The sequence below is a fragment of the Pecten maximus genome, chromosome 11 (assembly GCF_902652985.1).
Source record: "Pecten maximus chromosome 11, xPecMax1.1, whole genome shotgun sequence".
Classification (NCBI taxonomy): Eukaryota; Metazoa; Mollusca; class Bivalvia; order Pectinida; family Pectinidae; genus Pecten; species Pecten maximus.
The window spans coordinates 17,526,704-17,543,837 of NC_047025.1; the positions used below are offsets into that span (position 1 = coordinate 17,526,704).

Genomic DNA, 17,134 nt, shown 5'->3' on the forward strand with positions numbered 1-17,134 from the left:
ATCGGTTAGTCTTTCTAGTGCCAGGTCGGCGTTTGTCATGTTTTTCAGGTGACATGTTAATTCAGTGGGTATCAGGAATATACATACTTTACATTTTGTTTGGTTTGTACAGAAGAGTGGCGGAGGTTTGTAAGGCACCCTATAACCTGATACAAACCTGCATTGTCGAGTTCATTGTACTCTTAATGGACTTGCGAATTGGCAACACCGCGTACCAAACTACCAATCGTTTGACGTAATGATGTCAGCAAGTACGTAACTGTCGTTAAAATAGCTTTATTTTCGATTTATTTGTGGTCCAACGTCCGTTTTCTTGACAACAAGAACAAGATGGGTGGCGGGCGCTTATCTTCTTGAATTAAGCGCATACGTAGACTTGGATCTTAAGAGGCGACTAATGAGGGACACTCCATGTGGAATGGGATATTTTTAGCCCACCATCATCAGATGGTGGGCTATTCAAATCGCCCTGCGTCCGTGGTCCGTCGCCCGTCCGTCCGTCCGTAAACAATTCTTGTTATCGCTATTTCTCAGAAAGTACTCAAGGGATCATTCTCAAATTTCATATGTAGGTTCCCCTTGGTGCTTAGTTATGCATATTGCATTTTGAGACCAATCGGAAAACAACATGGCCGACAGGCAGCCATCTTGGATTTTGACAATTGAAGTTTGTTATCGCTATTTCTCAGAAAGTACTGAAGTGATCTTTCTCGAATTTCATATGTAGGTTTCCCCTCGGTGCCTAGTTATGCATATTGCATTTTGAGATCCAATCGGAAAATAACATGGCCGACAGGCAGCCATCTTGGATTTTGACAATTGAAGTTTGTTATCGCTATTTCTGAGAAAGTACTGAAGGGATCTTTCTCAAATTTCATTTGTAGGTTCCCCTTGGTCCCTGGTGTTGCATTTTGGGACCAATCCGAAAACAACATGGAAGACAGACATCCATTATCGCTAAATCTTAAATTTTATATATAGGTTCCCCTTGTTAGCTCACCTGGTCCGAAGGACCAAGGTGAGCTTATGCCATACCGTTGCGTCCGTCGTCCGTCGTCCGTCCGTCCGTCGTCCGTCGTCCGTCGTCCGTCCGTCCGTCAACAATTGACTTCTTCTTCATAACCACTGATCAGAATTTGACGAAATTTTGTCAGAAGCATCCCTATGGGGTGTGGACTCAAAATTGTACAAATGGTGGGGCTGACCCCCCAGGGGTCTGAGGGGCGGGGCCAAAAGGGGTCAATTTGGCTATATTAATATAAACGACTTCTTCTCTGAAACCAAGCAAAGGATATCGCTCCTATTTGCCTGGTAGCATCACTATGAGATGGGGATTCAAAATTGTACAAATGGTGAGGCTGACCCCACGGGGGCCTGAGGGCGGGGCCAAAATGGGTCAATATACCTATATTTATATCAACGACTTCTTCTCTGAAACCAAGCAATGGATATTGCTCAAATTTGCCTGGTAGCATCACTATGAGATGGGGATTCAAAATTGTACAAATGGTGAGGCTGACCCCACGGGGGCCTGAGGGGCGGGGCCAAGAAGGGTCAATTTGGCTATATTGATATGAACAACTTCTCCTCTGAAATCAAGCAATAGATATTGCTCGTATTTGACTGTGAGCATCCCTTTGGGGCCAGGATTCAAAATTGTACAAATGGTGGGGCCGACCTACCTGGGGCCTGAGGGGCGGGGCCAAAAGGGGTCAATTTGGCTAAATTGATATAAACAACTTCTTCTCTGAAACTAAGCTATGGATATCGCTCATATTTGCCTGCTTCAACCCCCGGGGTAGGGATTCAAAACTGTATAAATGACAGAGCTGACCCCCGGGGAGCTAAGAGGCGGGGCCAAAAGGGGTCATTTTGGCAGAATTGATATAAACAACTTCTTCTCTGAAACTAAGCAATGGATATCACTCACATTTGTATGGTAGCATGGTCATGGGGTGGGGATTCAAAATTGTACAAATTTTGGGGTTGACCCCCCCCCCCCCCAGGGGACTTAAGGGTGGGGCCAAAAAGGGTCAATTTGGCTAAATTGATATGAACAACTTCTATGAAACAGCTCATATTTGACTGGTAGCATCCTTTTGGTTAGGGATTCAAAATTTTATAACGGAAGGAACTGACCCCAGGGTGCAGAGGGCGGGGTCAAAAGGGGTCAATTGGTTTAAACAACTTCTTTTCTGAAACTAAGCAATGGATATCGCTCACATTTGTGTGGTAGCATCTGGGGTTGCGCCAAAAGTCAATTTCATTTCATGGATTAATGCATTTTTGGCATAAAAACCTCACGTACCCATATAAAATGCCTATGATATATTGACATAGCAATACCAGTGACAATATACTTAATCATCATTCTTGTTTCATATCTCATGAAATCCAGGTGAGCGATACAGGCCCTCTGGGCCTCTTGTTTGAAAAGTACTAGAGGGCTGTTTCTGAATTTACACAGATTAGTAAGACTTATAGAGGAAGGGAAAAGTAGAGAAAAGATCAATCTGACATGGAACCTATAAAGATCATTCAATGGTGGGCGCCAAGATCCCTTTGGGATCTCTTGTTAATGATATCAACATTTTTTTCATTGGTCCTATTTGGCTTCCGTAGTTAAGCGTCTACCTGGGAGAGGGACGCCATGGATGTCTCCGACAGAAGCACACCAAAGTCTATAAAATTGTATCCCTGACGTTCAGCGTTGAAGTGCGATAAGGTCTGTTAGCACGTTTTGAGTATAATGTGATCGGGTTGGCTCTCGTGCTCCTGTATCCATGGCATTTCACAGTAATGACACTATAAATGCGTCCGTCAATGTCTACATAATTCTTGGATACAGTCTCTACATAACCACGAGGGTATACAACTCCAAACAACCAGTTGAATTTAAATATATAGTATCTAGACCCTTCAGTAAACTAAATCCTAAACATAGCATCTGGGCTTTTCAGCATACAACCAATCAGATCATTGTTATAGCGTGGTGATACAGGGGTGGTAGTCAGAGTCTGGTGTCGCGTGGTGATACAGGGGAGGTAGTCAGACTCTGGTGTCGCGTGGTGATACAGGGGCGGTAGTCAGACTCTTGTGTCGCGTGGTGATACAGGGGAGGTAGTCAGAGTCTGGTGTCGCGTGGTGATACAGGGGAGGTAGTCAGAGTCTGGTGTCGCGTGGTGATACAGGGGAGTTAGTCAGACTCTGGTGTCGCGTGGTGATACAGGGGAGGTAGTCAGACTCTGGTGTCGCGTGGTGATACAGGGGAGGTAGTCAGAGTCTGGTGTCGCGTGGTGATACAGGGGAGGTAGTCAGAGTCTGGTGTCGCGTGGTGATACAGGGGTGGTAGTCAGAGTCTGGTGTCGCGTGGTGATACAGGGGCGGTAGTCAGACTCTTGTGTCGCGTGGTGATACAGGGGTGGTAGTCAGACTCTGGTGTCGCGTGGTGATACAGGGGAGGTAGTCAGACTCTGGTGTCGCGTGGTGATACAGGGGAGGTAGTCAGACTCTGGTGTCGCGTGGTGATACAGGGGAGGTAGTCAGACTCTGGTGTCGCGTGGTGATACAGGGGAGGTAGTCAGACTCTGGTGTCGCGTGGTGATACAGGGGAGGTAGTCAGACTCTGGTGTCGCGTGGTGATACAGGGGAGGTAGTCAGACTCTGGTGTCGCGTGGTGATACAGGGGAGGTAGTCAGACTCTGGTGTCGCGTGGTGATACAGGGGAGGTAGTCAGACTCTGGTGTCGCGTGGTGATACAGGGGAGGTAGTCAGACTCTGGTGTCGCGTGGTGATACAGGGGAGGTAGTCAGACTCTGGTGTCGCGTGGTGATACAGGGGAGGTTGTCAGAGTCTGGTGTCGCGTGGTGATACAGGGGAGGTAGTCAGAGTCTGGTGTCGCGTGGTGATACAGGGGAGGTAGTCAGACTCTGGTGTCGCGTGGTGATACAGGGGTGGTAGTCAGAGTCTGGTGTCGCGTGGTGATACAGGGGAGGTAGTCAGAGTCTGGTGTCGCGTGGTGATACAGGGGAGGTAGTCAGACTCTGGTGTCGCGTGGTGATACAGGGGTGGTAGTCAGAGTCTGGTGTCGCGTGGTGATACAGGGGTGGTAGTCAGAGTCTGGTGTCGCGTGGTGATACAGGGGAGGTAGTCAGAGTCTGGTGTCGCGTGGTGATACAGGGGAGGTAGTCAGAGTCTGGTGTCGCGTGGTGATACAGGGGTGGTAGTCAGAGTCTGGTGTCGCGTGGTGATACAGGGGAGGTAGTCAGAGTCTGGTGTCGCGTGGTGATACAGGGGAGGTAGTCAGACTCTGGTGTCGCGTGGTGATACAGGGGTGGTAGTCAGAGTCTGGTGTCGCGTGGTGATACAGGGGTGGTAGTCAGAGTCTGGTGTCGCGTGGTGATACAGGGGAGGTAGTCAGACTCTGGTGTCGCGTGGTGATACAGGGGTGGTAGTCAGAGTCTGGTGTCGCGTGGTGATACAGGGGTGGTAGTCAGAGTCTGGTGTCGCGTGGTGATACAGGGGTGGTAGTCAGAGTCTGGTGTCGCGTGGTGATACAGGGGAGGTAGTCAGACTCTGGTGTCGCGTGGTGATACAGGGGTGGTAGTATCTTCATTCATAAACAGCCATTGGCAGTAGAATTAGGCGTACCTACCACTGTCCAGATGTACATTGGCAAGCGAGAAACACCCAGCACGTAAACAATGCATGCGCCATGTTGCGTCTTTAGGTTCCTCTGACGTAAGCTGGACCGGAGTTTTATCGCCCCTCGTTCCTCAGAGAGACATAAATACCTCGTTTAGCGAAAGTATTTTTATATGCAGTGTGTTTGGTACATTTTAATCGATGTGTGTATATCGGAACTGCCACATACCCGTACGGGGTCGAAACACTTGGGTTTTGTTATGTGGTGTTATATTTTGCCTGATCTGATCATCGTGTCCCTCAAAACAATTCCGAGGAAGACGTAGATACATGTTCTTCTAGTTCCCCATCGATATGTGGAGCCCCCTCTCTCTCCAAACTATCACACATGCATTTTCCTTCTCAGAGAGGGAACTGTTAATCGGTTTCCTGAACACAAAATATATCGTGCATAGTTGCACAGAATATAATTTATTACTTTTCTTATGATAATTGCGTTGTGGGAGCAATTTTGTGTTTTTGCGTCGGTGTTGAATCCATGTCTATATGTTTTAGACATTCAGGTGTTAGACTTGACATGTATACAGCAAGGTCACTCACAAATTACGCCTGGTAATATCGGGGATTAGCATCTTATGTAATACTGCGAGTCTGCCATATGTCCCTGTGGACACGCAAACTTTATAGTACTACAATTTGACCAACATTCTAACAAGTATTTCGGTACTCCAGTTTTCATATATAGGCGCGGGATTGCATTAAAGGTGTTCCGATGATAAGGGGATGTAATAAAACGGGAAATGACACGTGTAGTACTTTTTTTGTATACAGGTCACGTGGTTATGTACTGTTTCTGTGGAGACTTTATCCGCCCTTCATTGACGTGTTTAAATCATGACTACCTTCAGGTGTGACGTCAGAAACACATTATAGGACTGACTGTTGGTCTAGGATCATTAATCTCTGTGTATTACCCATTTGTCATTTATAAAGCAACTTTAAATTTCACAATTGAAATATGGACGTTGAAAAATATCAAAGTAAAAACTAGTGCTTGTGTTTCCATAAATTAATCAATGGGTGGTACGTCACGGGGGACTAAACAAATACCTAACATCCGGTGCTGGAGGAGATCATGTTTAAAATGCATTGAGATTATTGTGCACCCCACTTTCACTTTGAGCACGCACACGCGATCATATTTGTATAGTATACACACGCGATCATTGTATAGTATACACACGCGGTCTCCGTTGTGGATACGGCGTGCTCTGTAGCGGGTTGCTACCCTGATTAGCTGTTTATTATTCCGAAAAACACATGCTTTTTTCATGATACATTTAGCACAATTCCGATTGGTAAATAGAATCTGTCCCCGTTTTAATTCCGGCATGGCTGCTTGCACTACGCTACACTTATCACTTATGTGATAAATGGAGCGTAGCGTAGTGGATTCCCATACGGACACTCATGATCAGTTGTGAGGCTGTGGGGGTCATTTCGGCTGCCAGGAGTGTTAGTTTTGGTGATGATATCTAAGATAGTAATTAGTTATGAGAAAGAAGTTCATTAAATATATGACTAAAAGTGTTTAGACATAGTTTGAATCTGAAGGTCATGACTAAATAAGTGTCATTATTAATGATACTGTTAAGTTGGAGAAGGCTAAATATTTACCAGACAGTATAAAGGTTGTCAAATGGAGATCCTTACTCAGGAGACAGTGAATTATGTTAATTTTGACACTAAGGTAATTAGTTTTGTGTTTTAAGGTCGTTGGTTAACAAAAGACTGAAGGTAATTAATTATGAGAATCTAATATTTAGTAATTTGATATGAGATCAATGGTCACTAGCTCTGAGATTAAAAGTCACTAGAGGTCATTAGTCATGAGATTGAAAGTCATGAGAATTAAGGTAACAAGTTATGAAATTGAAAGTCATTAAATATGACACTGATTGTAATTTGTTATGACATTTAAGAATGAAAGATATGAGATTAATGATATATTTAGTTATGAGGAAGTGAAGGTCATTGGTTATGAGACTAAAGGTCATTGTTAATGAGACTAAAGGTCATTGTTTATGAGACTAAAGGTCATAGGTTATGAGACCTCAAAGGTATTGTGTTATGAGAATACAAGGTTGATATTCATCAGACAATGAAGCCATTAGTTATGAGACTGAAGATCATAAATTAGGTGACAGTAAAGGTCATAATTTATTTGAAGGTCTTTGAAGATAATAAATTAGGAGACAGTAAAGGTAATAATTTACTTGAAGGTCTTTGAAGATCATAAATTAGGAGAGGGTGAAGGTCATAAGTTACTTGAAGGTCATTAGTTATCAGACTGAAGATCACAAATTAGGAGGGAATGAAGGTCATAAGTTATTAGAAGGTCATTCATTATGAGACTGAATACCCATATGTTATGAGAATGAAAGTCATTGATTATAGATTGAAGGAGATAAAGTAGTTGTGTGTGGAGGTCTTTATAAGACTGAAGGTCATTTAGCAGTTGAATATGGCTTTTATGAAATCAAATGCCATAATTTATGAATCTCTGAAATAAGCATCCCATCAAATAAGACAGTTATACTGATATATAGAGAGAGGGAATAATGCAACTTACCAATTTGTTTTACTGTTTGACCTTTAACCTTTAGGTTGGACCTTTGATTTCTTTGAGTGATTATCACATAGTGCTGTTATTATTAAAAATGAAAAATAAAAACAACTTAATTCAGGTTTCTTTCATAAATTGATGTTTATAAACTCAATCTTATCTTGACCTTTATATCTATTTTCAGGAGCATTCCTCATCCCATACCTTATCATGCTGTTTGTGGAAGGTATGCCTTTGCTGTACCTTGAGTTTGCTGCAGGACAGCACTTCCGAATGGGCAGCATGGGTACCTGGAACAAAGTTCACCCTTTCCTCGGCGGTGTGGGCATTGCCAGTGCGGTGACCTCTTTCATGGTTGGTGTGTATTACAATGCCATCATCATGTGGTGTTTCTACTACATATTCCACTCCTTCCAGAGCCCGTTACCATGGGCAACATGTCCCACAGTGCTTAAAGAGGGCACCAATATATCCATCCCCGTGGAAGAGTGTGACATTTCTGGACCTACATCCTACTTCTGGTACAGAAATGCTCTGGATATTTCTGGAAGTATTGAGGAGTCTAATGGAATTAAATGGAAGATGCTACTCTGCCTGATTTTTGCCTGGCTCATCATTTATGCCTGCATTTGGAAGGGTATCAAGTCTTCTGGCAAGGTAGGAGGGGTGTCTAATCCAATCCAAACCTAGCTTGAGTTTCCTCTGACCCCAGCACAAAAAGGTAGACATTTTAATGGACAAGTGCCCATACCAGACACCTGCTCATCCAATTGTCTAACATCTTGAAGGGCCCAGTGGAAACTAGGGCTAACCTTTATCATTTGGCCCAACATCACAAATACTGGGTCTCAAACACTCGAGATAGTCTTTGTGTTTGTGATTATAAGATCCGATTTTATATCCACTGTAATATACACTTGTCATGCAGAGGTATAATTATGTATTAAAGTAATTATTCATAGTCCATTACTGAAACTTAATATTCAGTAACTTAAAAAATTTAGCTGTAAAATATACTTTAAATTATCAGTTTAATTATCAATGTTGACCAGATGAAATGTGTATTGGAATAAAATAAGTTTAAGGTTAGTCCTTTCTATAACTTACTGCAATCATTTTAATACACTTGTCAATGGATATGATTCAAAATTATTATCCTCATATATTTTTGTAAGACTGAAGTGCTGAAGTCGGATATAAACAGAGTTATAGCCCTTTGTCATTTAAAATTTTTTTTTTGACAAACTTGTATTCTTAGTACATGTGCACCTGGAGAATGTGAAATGTTGTATAATAGGGTCGTGTACCTGACATGTCAAATTTACAAAGTTAACAGCATGATATTTGATATTTAATGACCTGATATTTGCTATTACAGGTTGTATACATGTTGTAGATGTTTGATGTTGATTAATGACCTGATATTTGTTGGTTCTGATGACCTGATATTTGTTGTTTTGATGACATGATATTGGTTGTTTCTGATGATCTGATATTTGTTGTTTAATGACCTGATATTTGTTGTTTTTGATGACCTGATATTTGTTGTTTTTGATGACCTGATATTGTTGTTTTTGATGACCTGATATCTGCTGTTTTTGATGTCTTGATATTTGCTGTTTTTGATGACCTGATATTTGCTGTTTTTGATGACCTGATATTTGCTGTTTTTGATGACCTGATATTTGTTGTTTTTGATGACCTGATATTGTTGTTTTTGATGACCTGATATCTGCTGTTTTTGATGTCTTGATATTTGCTGTTTTTGATGACCTGATATTTGCTGTTCTAGGTTGTATATGTCACCGCCACATTCCCCTATGTTGTCCTTCTCATCTTCTTTGGGCGTGGCATCACACTGAAGGGTGCTACAGACGGACTCATACACATGCTTAGTCCAAAGGTAAGTCCATATGAGAGCATGAAATACAATGTCAGTGATGAATACAGGTACAAAAACGTCAGGTTTTCAGGCGAGTGAAAAAATGTAACCTCTCAAGCTACATGGTGGCCCACTGTCAGTTTATAACTCCATCTTGGTCAAAGGTTAATTGTCAAAAAAAGGTAGATTTCTGGATTGTTACCAGGTAATTTTTTTTAGTCTCCATTGTCACAGTGGTTAATAATCAGGTAACCTTTGTTAGTCTCCATTGTCCCTGTGGTTAATTATCAGGTAACCTTTGTTAGTCTCCATTGTCACAGTGGTTAATATTCAGGTAACCTTTGTTAGTCTCCATTGTCACAGCTTGTGGTTAAATATCAGGTAACCTTTGTTAGTCTCCATTGTTACAGTGGTTAATAATCAGGTAACTTTTGTTAGTCTCCATTGTCACAGTGGTTAAATATCAGGTAACCTTTGTTAGTCTCCATTGTCCCTGTGGTTAATTATCAGGTAACCTTTGTTATTCTTCATTGTCACTTTTGGTGAGATGAAATTTAGCAAAAGGCTAGTCTAAAACCAGAGACACCAGAGGTTTTGTTTGAGTTTTTGAAATATATTTAACGATATATCTGGTTTTTCTAGTTCTATCAATTTTATGTCAGTCTAAAACTTTCATGAGGGTGTTTTTTCAGCGATAAATGTGTTCAAGTTAGTATAATTTTACCTGAGAGTGATCTGATGTTGTGAATGTGTTCAGAATTTTCACAATTACCTATATCAAATGTGACATAATGGAATGAGAGAACTAAAGCCACTGTTACATTACATATATATACTACTGGAAGGAGGGGGGGGGACCCATCTTCGCTAGCCAAGGCTTCTGATTACGTTACACTCCACGAACCCTTGGCGGATATAGTCGTGTTCAAACCGTCGCGCCCTGGAATCCCAGGGCACCCAATCAAATCGCGTTTTACATTCTGGCTTGGTTTCGCAGTAAACAAAAAATGCAGCACCCAGTACAGAGCTACATTGCCGACTATGTCATGGCATTTTACCTAAATACAAAAATCACAATCTTTGGGGGAACATTCGCAGTGTTTGATCAATTCATATAAGTCATTGATCACATATCTCATCGAAATGACACCAAACCTCGATGTGTGTTTGTAAACGTCACCGATGAAGTAAATCGGTAACGCTTGTTTTGATTGGTTGAAAATTTCATGCGTGAAGGGTGGTAATTTCGAATCACCGCTAGAGGGCCAGAACTGACGCCTATATCTGCCAAGGGTTCGTGGAGTGTAACGTAATCAGAAGCCTTGGCTAGCGAAGATGGGGGGGACCATACACTGTCACATTACATATATATACTACTGGAGGGAGGGGGGACCATACACTGTCACATTACATATATATACTACTGGAGGGAGGGGGGGGGGCATACGCTGTCACATTACATATATATACTACTGGAGGGAGGTGGGGGGGGGGGGGCATACACTGTCACATTACATATATATACTACTGGAGGGAGGTGGGGGGGGGGGCATACACTGTCACATTACATATATATACTACTGGAGGGAGGGGGGGGGGCCATACACTGTCACATTACATATATATACTACTGGAGGGAGGTGGGGGGGGGTGACCATACACTGTCACATTACATATATATACTACTGGAGGGAGGGGGGGGGGGCATACACTGTCACATTACATATATATACTACTGGAGGGAGGGGGGACCATACACTGTCACATTACATATATATACTAATGGGGGGAGGGGCGACCATACACTGTCACATTACATATATATACTACTGGGGGGAGGGGTGACCATACACTGTCACATTACATATATATACTACTGGAGGGAGGGCGACCATACACTGTCACATTACATATATATACTACTGGAGGAAGGGCCAACTTATGTTTTTTTATGGCAGTGAACTATGTTATTAATTTTGTTTGTCCAGGAATATGATGTGAGACATATTTCATCTCCATTAATTTGATATTGTCCTTAAGAAGTAAACAGTTGCTGATGTATATAAGCTGCTGCTAGGCAGTCATTGTCAAAGGTACAATTAGTCTGAAAGGAGGAAATGTGCTTTGTCACCAAACATATTTCTAACAGGTGTAGTTTATATAATTATCTAGATACTTCTCACCTGGTGTGATATAAACGACTAACCTTAATTACATCAGGTAAATATTATATAAATTTTTTTTAGTACAGAAGTTGGGCTTTTCTGCAGACAGTGACATCTTGAGTATGATGTGGTACACTTTTACATACTGCGCACTAAAAAAAAATTATGTCTCAAACTTGAAATCATGCGATGACATGAATTTTGATTACTGGGGAGATGATTGTTGTTTGACTGTCAGAGATGTGTTTAAGCAAGCATGAAGCTTGTTTTATAGATTAATGTGACAATAAAAAGTCATTTAAATGTATTTTTCATTTAAATGTATACACATCATTATGTATTATATATACAAAATATGTATAAACTATATGTACACACTATATATATTCATTATATTTCTCTCGGTACAACTACGACAGGAAATTCAAATCTATATCTTCGGATCACCAACACATATTGTATATGATACATTGTGCTAATAAATAGATATATAGCTTAGAAACACAAATGACGAAGGAAGACAACTTTTTGACTCGTGCCCTTACCGGGCCTCGAACTCACGATCTATGGCACCCAATTGCCTAGCCAGAAATACCCGCAGCTTATACCGCTGCGCCACATCGGCGTTCTTAAAAAAGAATGTTTCAATGGCGCAGTGATGGTCGGCCCGATACCCTGACATGATCATTGTGGAAGTCGTCTATAAGATGATATGAATACCTGGATCGCAATGTATTTACATACATGGATACGAATTGTACATATATTATATATATTTCTCTCGGTACAACTACGACAGGAAATTCAAATCTATATCTTCGGATCACCAACACATAGTGTATATGATACATTGTGCTAATAAATAGATATATAGCTTAGAAACACAAATGACGAAGGAAGATATATTCATTAGATATACAGACTATATATTTTTTTTCTCATCAGTTCACATTGATATCAATATTCAGTAAAGTTTTAAAAAAAATTCAAACAAAATCAATAAGGTTGAATTTATTTTTAGAAAGTTGAAAGAAAAAAACAAACTATAAACTTCTGAAACAAGTGGGAGCTCATGTTGGCCCTAGTGGAAGGGACATAAGGGGTCATAATGTGTGAGAAACTTGGAAAAGTTGAGAAAACTTGTGTGATCGGGCAGCTAACTTCCCTTTCATTTCACATCACCTAGATGAAAGGTGTAAAACTGTACTACTCGACTACCATATTAGAAAGTTTAATTTTGTGATTTTTTTCAATGAAAAGGCTGTGATATTACTGGTGTAACAGCAGTATATCTGTTTGTCAAGTGAATTAGTCAGCTTTTGTACTGTATGTTGATAACAATATTGATCCCGTCACAAAACACAGACCACAGCTGGTGGACAAAATAATGATTAATGCAGAGATTCTATGAAAATTGTGTAAACTTTGATATACTGAAACTGTACAAGGGCCTAGATAGCTGTCTACTGATGTGAATGTGTTCACTAAGAAGGCTTGTATCCCTCCTCATACATATACAGTATATATATCCTGGCATGGTCTAAATAATGGTACTCGCTCAAAATATTGGTTTTAAATCCTGCAGTCATTTGATTACTTACAATATTGTCTCTCACTCTCACTTAGAATACAATATTGTCTCTCACTCTTACTAAGATAACAATATTGTCTCTCACTCATCACTTAGAGAAAAATATTCTCTCACTTTCAGATAACAATAGTCTCTTACCTGTCACTTCGATAACAATATTATCATTATCTCTTACCTGTCACTTCGATAACAATATTGTCTCTTACCTGTCACTTTGATAACAATATTGTCTCACTCATCACTAAGATAACAATATTGTCTCGTACCCATCACTAAGATAACAATATTGTCTCTCACTCATCATTTAGATAACAATATTGTCTCTTACCCATCATTAGATAACAATATTGTCTTACTCTCACTTAGATAACAATATTGCCTCTCACTCATCACTTAGATAACAATATTGTCTCTTATCCATCATTAGATAACAATATCATCTCTTACCAGCCACTTAGATAACAATATTGTCTCTCACTCATCACTTAGATAACAATATTGTCTCTTATCCATCATTAGATAACAATATTATCTCTCACTCTCACTTAGATAACAATATTGTCTCTTACCCATCACTTAGATAACAATATTGTCTCTTACCCATCATAAGATAACAATATTGTCTCTTACCCATCATAAGATAACAATATTGTCTCTCACTCTCACTTAGATAACAATATTGCCTCTTACCCATCATAAGATAACAATATTGTCTCTTACCCATCATAAGATAACAATATTGTCTATCACTCTTACTTAGATAACAATATTGCCTCTCACTCATCACTTAGATAACAATATTGTCTCTTACCCATCATTAGATAACAATATTGTCTATCACTCTTACTTAGATAACAATATTGCCTCTCACTCATCACTTAGATAACAATATTGTCTCTTACCCATCATAAGATAACAATATTGTCTCTTACCCATCATAAGATAACAATATTGCCTCTCACTCTCACTTAGATAACAATATTGTCTCTCACTTTCACTTAGATAACAATATTGCCTCTCACTCATCACTTAAATAACAATATTGCCTCTCACTCATCACTTAAATAACAATATTGTCTTGTACCCATCATAAAATAACAATATTGTCTCTCACTCTCACTTAGATAACAATATTGCCTCTTACCCATCATTAGATAACAATATTGTCTCTTACCCATCATTAGATAACAATATTGTCTCTCACTCTTACTTAGATAACAATATTGTCTCTTATCCATCATTAGATAACAATATTGTCTCTTACCCATCATTAGATAACAATATTGTCTCTCACTCTTACTTAGATAACAATATTGTCTCTTACCCATCATTAGATAACAATATTGTCTCTTACCCATCATTAGATAACAATATTGTCTCTCACTCTTACTTAGATAACAATATTGTCTCTTACTCATCACTTAGATAACAATATTGTCTTACTCTCACTTAGATAACAATATTGCCTCTTACTCATCACTTAGATAACAATATTGTCTCTTACCCATCATTAGATAACAATATTGTCTCTCACTCTTACTTAGATAACAATATTGTCTCTCACTCTTACTAAGATAACAATATTGTCTCTCACTCATCACTTAGAGAAAAATATTGTCTCTCACTTTCAGATAACAATAGTCTCTTACCTGTCACTTCGATAACAATATTGTCTCTTACCTGTCACTTCGATAACAATATTGTCTTACTCTCACTTAGATAACAATATTGCCTCTCACTCATCACTTAGATAACAATATTGTCTCTTATCCATCATTAGATAACAATATCATCTCTTACCAGCCACTTAGATAACAATATTGTCTCTCACTCATCACTTAGATAACAATATTGTCTCTTATCCATCATTAGATAACAATATTATCTCTCACTCTCACTTAGATAACAATATTGTCTCTTACCCATCACTTAGATAACAATATTGTCTCTTACTCATCACTTAGATAACAATATTGTCTCTTATCCATCATTAGATAACAATATTGTCTCTCACTCTCACTTAGATAACAATATTGTCTCTTACCAGCCACTTAGATAACAATATTGTCTCTCACTCATCACTTAGATAACAATATTGTCTCTTATCCATCATTAGATAACAATATTATCTCTCACTCTTACTTAGATAACAATATTGTCTCTCACTCTCACTTAGATAACAATATTGCCTCTCACTCATCACTTAGATAACAATATTGTCTCTTATCCATCATTAGATAACAATATTGTCTCTCACTCTCACTTAGATAACAATATTGTCTCTTACCCATCACTTAGATAACAATATTGTCTCTTACCCATCATAAGATAACAATATTGTCTCTTACCCATCATAAGATAACAATATTGTCTATCACTCTTACTTAGATAACAATATTGCCTCTCACTCATCACTTAGATAACAATATTGTCTCTTACCCATCATTAGATAACAATATTGTCTATCACTCTTACTTAGATAACAATATTGCCTCTCACTCATCACTTAGATAACAATATTGTCTCTTACCCATCATAAGATAACAATATTGTCTCTTACCCATCGTAAGATAACAATATTGTCTCTTACCCATCATTAGATAACAATATTGTCTATCACTCTTACTTAGATAACAATATTGCCTCTCACTCATCACTTAGATAACAATATTGTCTCTTACCCATCACTTAGATAACAATATTGTCTTACTCTCACTTAGATAACAATATTGTCTCTCACTCTCAGTTAGATAACAATATTGTCTCTCACTCTTACTTAGATAACAATATTGCCTCTTACCCATCATTAGATAACAATATTGCCTCTCACTCATCACTTAGATAACAATATTGTCTCTTACCCATCATTAGATAACAATATTGTCTCTCACTCTTACTTAGATAACAATATTGTCTCTCACTCTCAGTTAGATAACAATATTGTCTCTCACTCTCAGTTAGATAACAATATTGTCTCTCACCCACACTTGGATATGTAACTTATATAGTTCCTAGGAGAATATGTCAAATCAGAAAAAAAAATTTAACTGGGTGAATGTTCTGTGTTTTTACTTATCATTATCATTTGTAACAAAAATGTTGATGTGGTGGTAACCATGGCAGTGCCTGTTGTTTCCAGCATGCCCTGGCTGTAAACATGCATTTGTGAGATGTTGACAGGTCTAGGAAGAATCAAGAGGGCTGATAAATCTAGTTTTTCTGACATTTATAGCGACTGTGTGCACACAACATGATACAAGTTGTGAGGAGGATAACCTGTATCCCCTATACGTGGCCAGACCTGCTACAACAAGTACAGGAAGTTTGTCTATTTAGCATAAAATCTCACAAACCCAAGTTTTAGTTCTCTAATTAATGCTTCCTCAGATGTTATACTGGAGTTAAGTACAGAAAGGTCACTGAAATTCAGCAGAGAATTGGATTTATTAACACAAAGCAGTAGAGATTTCCCTCTTTGTGTGAATTTGAATCAATTGTAAAGCATCATAAAAACACAAACATGTACAGACCTCTAGCTCTCAGTTTTATCATGCACATGAAAATGAACAATATTAACTTGTTGGCTATTTCTTTCATTGAATCCCAAAAGGTGGTCATGATATTTGTTGGGAATATGAATTTTTTATGTTCACACAATATGTGTTTTAGAAACAGCAGCAGATTTGCTGTACTGGGTGATGAGAGGTCAGGGCCTACCAGCTGCCATTCAGTAGGGCAACAATAATAACATAAATGTCATATTCTATTGTCAAATAAATTTTGTTTGTTTACCTTGCGACCCATCAAGTTGAATATGTAATCAATAGTATTTATATGACTTGGCCATTATGTTACGAGATTCACACATTGGTCATATTTCTTTTTAAGGTTTTAGAAATTATAAAATTCAATATCTTTTTCACACTCTCATAGACAGAAATTATAAATTCCAATGTTTATTTCACACACTCATAGAGAGAAATGTTGAATTTCAATATCTATTTCATACTTTCATAGAGGGAAATTATAAAATTCAGTATCTATTTGAAACTCTCAAAGAGAGAAATTATAACATTCAGTATCTATTTCACACTCTCAAAGAGAGAAATGTATATTCTTTAAGCTAAGATGGTAGACTAAATAAACAACTCAAATTAATTTAGATGAATTTGGATACAAAAAGCATACAGGCATGTAGCATGTAGGCTATCTGGCTACGACCTTTA

General features: G+C 38.9%; 1 protein-coding gene across 1 annotated transcript in view; it reads left to right on the top strand.

Annotated features, from left to right (window-relative positions):
- The window catches only part of LOC117337452 (sodium- and chloride-dependent transporter XTRP3A-like), a 68,210-nt gene that overhangs the window by 11,587 nt on the left and 39,489 nt on the right, over positions 1–17,134 (top strand). The window contains exons 2-3 of the mRNA XM_033898441.1: positions 7,455–7,927; positions 9,063–9,173. Of these exons, the coding sequence (XP_033754332.1) occupies positions 7,455–7,927; positions 9,063–9,173 (584 nt within the window). The remainder of the gene's footprint in view (positions 1–7,454; positions 7,928–9,062; positions 9,174–17,134) is intronic.